The 8,904-nt window shown below is 38.4% G+C and overlaps 2 protein-coding genes across 3 annotated transcripts in view; both read right to left on the bottom strand.

Moving 5' to 3' along the window:
* Positions 1–2,125, bottom strand: part of LOC107645773 (probable low-specificity L-threonine aldolase 1) — a 3,123-nt gene extending 998 nt beyond the window's left edge. Inside the window, exons 1-7 of one of the 2 annotated variants that reach the window (XM_016349878.2) lie at positions 1,844–2,125; positions 1,174–1,683; positions 966–1,077; positions 643–693; positions 481–552; positions 259–391; positions 70–128 (exon numbers count right to left, since the gene is read on the bottom strand). In XM_016349878.2, coding sequence (XP_016205364.1) covers positions 70–128; positions 259–391; positions 481–552; positions 643–693; positions 966–1,077; positions 1,174–1,616 — 870 coding nt within the window. In that variant the 5' untranslated portion in view covers positions 1,617–1,683; positions 1,844–2,125. The remainder of the gene's footprint in view (positions 1–69; positions 129–258; positions 392–480; positions 553–642; positions 694–965; positions 1,078–1,173; positions 1,684–1,843) is intronic. The other variant, XM_016349877.2, reaches the window with a different exon arrangement.
* LOC107646436 lies at positions 7,375–8,004 on the bottom strand. The gene has a single exon (XM_016350619.1). It carries the CDS (start codon positions 8,002–8,004, stop codon positions 7,375–7,377), a length of 630 nt encoding a protein of 209 aa, XP_016206105.1.

Here is an 8,904-nt window from a genome sequence, read left to right as displayed (position 1 = left end):
CATAAACAACTTTTACTATTGCAGGACTCTAATTTAGATCACAAAAATATTGGGGGAAAAAGTACTTACTATATTGGTTTCCACAGAAGAGGTATCCACTCTCAGGCCCTGAATTTTGTTCAATCCATCTAAAAAACAAAGGAAAATTTTCATGTAAAAAGCAAGTGTTAATTTGGAAGTAAAAAATGTTGAGTAGTGTGTAAAGTCTAAACTTGCAATTCTTCAAGCACACAAAAACTGCATGTGTAAATCCATTACCGGCCAAGAGTCTTGCTTTCTTGTGATCACTTTCTAACTTTGGAAGATTTTCCTTTAAAGCAACAAGTGCAGCAGCACATAGGACCCCAACCTGTCTCATACCGCCGCCTAACGTTTTCCGGAGCCGCCTAGCCTAAAAAAGGTGTATTGCACTAGACTTAGTATCATGTTCTTTCAGATAGAATCTGCATATAGCTTCTACTTTAGAAGAGTTTGAATTACCTTGACAATGAAGCTATTGGAACCAACAATGACGGATCCAACTGGAGCACCAAGACCTTTTGATAGGCAAACCTAATTAATTTTATTCAAATCAATCATAGACAGGTTAGATTAATTATCATGCAATGTGGGGAATAAGATTTCTAAAAGGGTATAACATACTGAAACTGAATCAGCTGCTTGAACAAGCCTATCCACTGGAACACCAAGTGCCTGAAATGTAACAATTAAAATTGCAAGTAATTTATTTTTCTTCAATTGTCAGTATTCAATTCAGTAAGGTGCATCATCAAATTTATTACTTACAACCAAGGTAGAGAAAATCAAGATTTTACGTGAAATTAGAATACTAAATTAAATATGTAAAACATAAAACTGTAACAAGATGTAAATTGTAAAATCGTCTTTGTAAAATGAATTGACTCATTTAAAATTGATATCAGAAGATTTAAGAGTTATATCGAGATTCTAACTACTATGCTTACAACAGATGCATTGAATATGCGAGCTCCATCAATGTGAAGCTTCAGTCCATGCTTCTTAGCAATCTGTCCAACTCTGTCTGTATATTCAACTGAAAGGCATCTTCCACCATGACTGAATGCAGCAAAATAATATCACAGAAAAACATTGTTAATAGAAGAAAGGGTAAGATTTCTACACCTTGATTAACAAAAGAACCGAGTTGCTTACTTGCAATGAGTATTTTCCAAGCAGATAAGCCTTGTGGTTGGAAACACAATCTCCTCCTTTGGATCTCTAATAGCAGCCTCAATCAAATCAATGTCCATGGTTCCATCATCATTGTTCTTAACAGTTCTAGGATGCACACCTCCAAGAGTTGAAATGCCTCCATTCTCATATATATGGATATGGGAGTTGTGTCCAAGAATCACTTCACTTCCCCTGCTTTCACAATGAACAAGCACGGATATAAGGTTCGCCATGGTGCCGGACGGGACAAAAAGGCCTGCTTCCTTTCCCATTATCTTTGCCATCTCTGATTCTAAGTGAAAAGCAGTTGGGTCATGTTCTAGAACATCATCACCAACTTCAGCACCTTCCATAGCAGCTCTCATTGTTTCGGTTGGCTTTGTGACTGTATCTGATCGAAGATCCACAATCCTTTTCACCATTTTCTCAGAAAACTAACACAAGCCAAAATCTAAATGTCAAATTCCATTTTCTCCTTGTTAATGGAATCTGGATTGAAACAATCATTGTTACATAATTTTATTAACAAAAGCATAGTCCAAAAAAAGTCACAGAAGATATCTTGGAACTTGGTATGCTTGCAAATTTCAAGAACCATGAATTACAATAATTTAGTGATTTAGAGATTAAGATAAGAGAATCTAATTACCTTGATACACCTGCTAAATTGAAATAGTAGTAAGAACCCAAGTAGAGTTGAGCAGTAATACGGTTGTGTACTCTTTATTTGAAGCAGGTTTTTTGGAGTAAATTGCAGTGGCAGAGATTCTAAACTTGAGTTCTGTTTAATACGGTAATCATAATCATAATCCGGGAAAGATTTAAAGGTGAATTTGTCGAAGGAATCATTAGCTTATGATGAAATGACAACAAACATGGAGAGCCAACAACCAATGGATAACACCAACTTGTTACCATATTTTATATTTTCCACCAACTATTGCTTTGTCTTTATTTCTTTCGTCACTTTTTTTTTTCCCTTACCAAATAGATATATTTTTAGGGTTATACTATCGTACTGAAAGGAAAATTTTTTTGCTAGTGCTGAAAGTACTGGCACAGGAGAAGAAGGAACGCATGTTTAAATTGTTGCTAAAGTCTCGGACAAATTCCTATATAATAACAGAGTGTGATGTATGAGGATTAAGTATAATTAATGAATTAATGAAGAGAAATATGTTTTTTTTTTGGTATTTTGACGGGACTTAACGCCCAAAAAAATTAAAAATCAAGGATAAAACGGGGTAATGATACCCCTCTAGCATCATCTATAATGTTCCTTAGCCCTGTTGGCATAGTGTCTATGAAATGAAATCCAAGGCATGCTTGTAAACTTTCCTTCACAAGCCAGTCGATGCTTTTGTTTCCTTCCCTGTATGTATGACAAAATTTTACATTCCAGTCTCTTTGTATTAATTGGCTGATGCTTCTTATGATTGTTTCCGGATGATTGTCCCTTTCTTCTCTTTTGCTGAGAATTTGGAATGCAATTTTTGAATCAATTTCTAGAATGATTTTTTTGAATCTCAAATCCCAAGCTAGTTTCAATCCATGGAGAATTCCCCAAGCTTCTGCCGTGAATGTTGTTCCTTTGCCAATATTCACCAAGAACCCCGCTACCCATCTTCCACGGCTGTCCCGAATCAAGTCTCCACACCCTGCTATACGGTGCTTCTGTGAGACTGCTCTATCACTATTGATTTTTAGCCATCCATCCTCCGGAGGTTGTCACGCAATATGTATTTCTTTTTTCTTCCGTGCTCCTTTAAGGATATTGACTTTTTCAAAAGCATTATTGATCCTCTGCAGATATTCTTTAATCCATAAATGTGCATTGCTTGGTCTTCTAAAAGGGGGGGGGGTCAAAGATCTCCTTATTCCTCCATTTCCATAGCCACCAGCAAGTCACAACAAATTGGGACAGCCATGGTTGTGCATTAGCACTGATTTCCACTGTAAGATTCCAGCGGATCCATCTCTCGAAGGAAGCTCTATAGAAAGTGGTTATGTAAGAGGGTTTCACTAACTGCCACCAAATTCTTGAGGCTTCTGTGCAGTCCCTTAATGTGTGGAGTAGTATTTTCGGATTATTGGGGCATCGGTGGCAGTTTGGATTTGCACCAAAGATCTTCTGTCTCCTTTCTGAGGTCATCAGCTTGTTTTGAGTTGCTAACCACATAAAACATTTTATACTCTGGGGCCCTTCCATTTCCATATAAGATTCCAGGTTTGGTCTTGATTTTCATTTGCTTGAGAGAGTGTTTTATAAGCACTGGCTACTGTGAAGTTTCTATCTTGGGAGGGACTCCACATGGTCTTGTCCTCACCTAGGCTCTCTTTCGGGGGATGGCATGCAGTAATGTTTAATATTTTATCTTCTGGAATGAGCTCCCTTAGGAATTCCAAGTTCCATTCTCCATTTTCTAACACTACATCAGCCACTTTCATATTGAGAAGGGAAGCGTTTATTTCTTGTACATCCTCAATAAGAGCATGTTCATGATACAACCACTTATCTCTCCATAGAGAAGTCGACTTACCATTTCCAATAGAAAAACTCAGGTTCTTTTTCATGTCTTCTTTGATCTTTATCAAATCTCTCCAAAACTTTGAGTCAGATGCCCCATTTTTCATGTTCAGGATTGAATCTTTTCCCTTTCCATATTTATTGAAAAGGACTTTCGCCCACAGTGTCTTTCTTTCGTGCATTAACCTCCATACTTGTTTCATAAAAAAGGCATCATTTATGATATGAAGCTTTCTCATGCCTAGGCCCCCATTTATTTTCGTTTTACAGAGAGTGTCCCATTTCACAGCATGCAATTTTCGTGTGTTTGAGTTTTCTCTCCAAATAAATTTTCTCTAACATTTTTCCACTTCTTTGCAAATTCCAATGGGAATTTTTGTATGTAACATATCAAAATTGAGCATTGGATTGATTACAGTTTGTGCAAGAGTGATGCGCCTTGCTAAGGATAGACAATTGGCCTTCCATCCTTTTAATTTGCTCTTTGTTCTTTCAATAATGCTTTTAAAGTCTTCCTTCTTCTTTCGGTTGTTTGTCAAGTAAGCACCTAAGTATCTTTCTAGACATGGCACTTCTTGGAAGCCGCATATCTCCTTTATGCCTACTCTTTTGCAGTTGGGGACGTTTTTAGATAATAGAATGGATGTCTTTTCTGTATTGATTTTGAACCCCGATGCAGCTCCAAATTCGTCTAGAGTTTCAAGCACAACTTTCATTTGATTTTTCGTCGCTTCCACAAACAGCAAGAGATCATCAGCAAAGAGAAGGTGTGATATTTGAGGTCCTCTTTGTCCGCTTCCATTGGTATCCACTTTCCCTTTGTAATGGTCTCTCCTATGAATTGTGAGAGCTTGTCCATGGCGATGACGAAAAGGTAAGGGGACAGAGGATCCCCTTGCCTTAGTCCTCTACTTGGCTTGAACATATCAAGTTTCTCGCCGTTCCACAAGATCTTGAAGGAAACTGATGACACACTGCATGATGATGGAAATAGTTTTTTTCGACATTCCATACTCCAAGCAACATTTTTCCAAGAAACGCCAGTTAAAACGATCATAAGCTTTTTCAAAATCAATTTTGATAGCCATAAATGAATTTTTCCCCTTCATTTTTCCCATGGTATGAACCATTTCTTTTGCAATGATGATGTTGTCATGGATTAGCCGACTTGGAATTAAACTTGACTGATTCGGAGCAATTCTTTCATTCAAAGTGGGTTGTATCCTTTTGACAAGAATTTTGCTCAAACACTTATATATCACATTGCATAGGGCTATAGGTCGAAATTGAGAGACAAATTTAGGCTGGTTGATCTTGGGTATAAGTGTTAGAAGAGTTTGGTTTACCTGTTGTATTGAGGGGGGGGGTCTTGCCATAGTTTCTGAATGAAAGCGCAGATGGAGCATTGGAGGACCTTCCAATTTTCTTTAAAGAACAACACATGGTATCCGTCTTCTCCAGGCGCCTTTAGGGAACCTATGTTGTGGATAGCTTCTTCAATCTCACTTGGAATGGGCATTCTTTCTAACATCTGTTTTTGTTCTTCTTCTAATCTTTTATATTGCCAGTTGCATCGAATAGTGGGGTGCTCTGGTCTTTCATCTCGGTATAGGTCAGTGAAAAAATTTGAGACTATCGATTTTACAGCTTCTACCTCTTCACACCAGATACCATTATTGTTCCTCAGCTTCACTATCTTGTTCTTCCTTCTGCGCACCAGAGTTTTTGTGTTAAAATATTTAGTGTTTCTATCTCCTTCTACTAGCCATTTTTGTCTGGATTTTTGTAGCCAGAAGATCTCCTCTTGATCAAGGATTTTTTTCCAATTCCTCCGAAAGGTCTTTTTCCATCCCATCAAGAAACTTATTCCTACCATAAAGCCTAGATTTTTGTATCCCTTGAATTCTATTCAAAATCCTCCTCTTCTTCGAAATATGTTACCAAAAGTTTCATTATTCCATTTTTTCAGACTTTTAGTTAAATTGTTTAAGGCTACTGGAAAGTCATACTCATTATTCCAAGCACTTCTAATAACATTTGGGAGGTCCTCATGTGTATTCCACATGGCTTCATACCTGAAAGGTCTCTTTCCTTGGGTACTATTATCAGGTCTTGTGTGTAGCAGCAAAGGGTGATGGTCTGATTGTATTCTTGGCAACACCTCCACAAATGCATTTGGAAAATTTGTACGCCACTCTGAGTTGCATAAAGCTCGATCCAGCCTTTTATAAACTCTTTCTTGGCCTTCTCTTATTCCCCCCTTCCATGTGAATCTTGATCCTGAATAGCCTACGTCTATGAGGTTGCATTTGTCAATCTAGCCTCTGAAACGTCTACACGCATGGGCATCATTTCCCCCTCCTCCTTTCTTCTCACTTTGCTCTGCGATGTCGTTGAAATCACCTATCATCAGCCACGGTAAGTTCATGTTTCTTGAGATGTTATGCAAAAGCTCCCACATTTCTTTTCTTTGTGCTTCATGTGGACTTGCATACACAGCCGTAAGGCTCCATCTCCTCTATTGATTGTTTTCAATTTCCATATGCACAAATTGCTTGTGGGTTGACATAACTTTGATTTTGAAATCATCATTCTTCCAGAGGATCCAGATCCCTCCAATGAAACTGACGGCTTCTTCGACTATGGCATGATTGAATCCCATTGCCTTAATCACCTCTCTTCCTTTATTTCCGCTACATTTGGTTTCTACCAGAATAGTGAGGTCAGGTTTCTTTTGGTTTTGCAACTCCTTGAGGATGCGAATGGTACTTTTGCTTGCTGCCCCTCTAATATTCCACATCATGATCTTCATTATATGACGCAAAAGTCTTATCCAAAACTCTAAACCAAAACAAAGACACCTTAACCCAAAAGGTTGGGAAAGCAAAGAGGCTCAAGGCCTCTTAATAATCATGCATATCCTCCCTCGTTAATGAAGGAGGTACTTCTTCCTGTGCTTCTCCTTGGGCTGGTTCCCTTTCAAAAACTTCCATGGCTTCTACTAGATCTTCTGAATTTCTGGCTCCAAAGTCTGGCGGGACTGGGTCAGGCAGTTCCTCCATGTCGCAAGCCTGTATTCCAGTGGCCTCAACCATTTCAGTGATTTGAGAGTCTTGGGTTTGGTTGTTGTTTGCCCAATTTTCCTGAAAATGAACGGCTTTGTCAGTAATGTTCATGCTAGTCTCTTCTTGGGTTTGGGTTTTAGTCTTGGTTTGGGTTCTTTCTTTTCTCATGGTTTGGGCTGTTGTAGGGGCAAGAGTTGGGTTGGTCTGGTTTTGGATTTCTTGCATCTTGCTATTTGTCTGTCTTGGTTTTGGGCTATTTTTGTGGGTCTGGTTATTTTCTTGTGGAATTTGATCTTTTAGTTTTGTAGGAGTATTCCTCTCCAAAGCTCCTTTATTTCTTTTTTTTTTTTTTCTGTGGTTGCCTTGCTTCCAGCTGGATTTGTCTTATCGCTCTCATCCTTTTGTGGTATCACCACAACCTCATTTGTCTCCTTGTCTCCCTCCACTACCTCATGCTGCAGAGCTGCAAAGCAAGAGGTGTGCTTCCCGTACGACAAAACTTTTTCTTTTCCTTTTTGGCCGTTACTGGTTCTCTCTCCATTTTTCAATAATTTCTTCCCCCTTGTCCTTTGGAGTTTGGACTAGCATTCAAGGGCCAAATCCGTTATTCTCCTCTGCAATTACGCCTTTGCCCTTACTTAACTCCCCTTTTCCAATTCTGCCCCCTTCTTCTTCCTCCGTCCCTGCCTTTTCGTCTCCCTTTCCTTCATTATTGTTACTGGCTTCTGGTTTTTCTTGTGACTTTAAGCTTCGGCATGAGAATTTTTCATGTCCAAAGCAGCCGCAGTTGAAACACACCATATAGAGGCCTTCGTATTTCACTAGATGAGTGATACCATTGATCTGGTATTGGGACACCAGGGATTTGCTTAAATCTATCTCTACGCAAATTCTAGCATATTTATCTCTGGAGATGTTTTCTGTTGTCATGTCAATCTTCATGGTCCTCCCAACAATGTTGCCAATCTTCTCCAATATTGTTCTATTGTAATACTCTATCGCAAGGCCTGGGAGACGAATCCAAGTTGCCAGTGTATCTATTGTTGCTGTGAGGGGGTTGAATTCTGGTTTCCACCATCTAATGGTTAAGTAGTGGTCAAGAATTTTCCAGGGCCCCTCCATGAGTGCAAAATCCAAGTCTTCCATATTATAGAATTTCAAAAGGAAGAAATCATTTCCAAGATCGATAACGTCAATGCTGCCGTTCTTCCCCCACATTTTCTCTAGTCTTCTTTTGAGCCACAAGAGAAATTCTCCTTTCCAGGAGCTTAACTATGATTGATTCCCACCATTCCTTGCAAATTTCTTTTTTCAAAGATTTGCTGATCACCAGATTGTATACCCCATTTTCAGTTTTTTCAATGCTAATTTCCGGTTCTTCGTCACTCTCCTCAGCACTTTCTTCTTCCATTTTGTCCTCCTGAGAATCCTTCTCTGCTTCCTTTCCACTTCCCCCTTGTTGTGCTTTTCCTGCCCTGACAGTTGGGCAAATGATCTCTTGCTGTTTTCTTCATTGTTTGCTCTCATCACTTCGATTACATGTATATCTGCTTCTGCTCCTTCAATACCCCTTTCTTCTTCCATCCAATCTTCTTTTCTAGCTACTGGTGTAGAATTTTCAGTAAATTCTTCATCTTCTGCTATCTTTCTCACCTTCTTCAAAGACCTGTGTAACAACTCTCCTTCCGACCTTGTGCTCAGCCTTGGCCCATGCGGTCTAGCAGCTCCCCCTCTCACAAAGCCACCTCTCATGGGGCTATCTTCGGTTATCGCTCAGACTCACAAACTCTAGAATCCATTACGAAGAGACCGTTGAAAATTATATTCATATACAGTCGACAGTATTAAGTTTTTTTTTTTTGAAGAGAAATACATTAATAATAGTGATTATGGTATTGGACTTTTTTTCACTAAGTTAATTTGGGTTATAAATATTTATAAAAAATATTTGATAGATTACTCATGATTTATTTAATATTATTTTGGGTTATAAATATTACTTTGTTTTATAGTTATTATAGTTAGTTTTTATTTACTTTGTGCTTTATTTTTTTTCTCGTAATTTTTTTAGTACTCATATCTTTTGTGTATATAATTATTTTTTATGAAAATTTTATT

This window comes from Arachis ipaensis, chromosome B06 (genome assembly GCF_000816755.2).
Source record: "Arachis ipaensis cultivar K30076 chromosome B06, Araip1.1, whole genome shotgun sequence".
NCBI lineage: Eukaryota > Viridiplantae > Streptophyta > Magnoliopsida > Fabales > Fabaceae > Arachis > Arachis ipaensis.
This window is presented reverse-complemented; position numbering and strand designations above follow the sequence as displayed.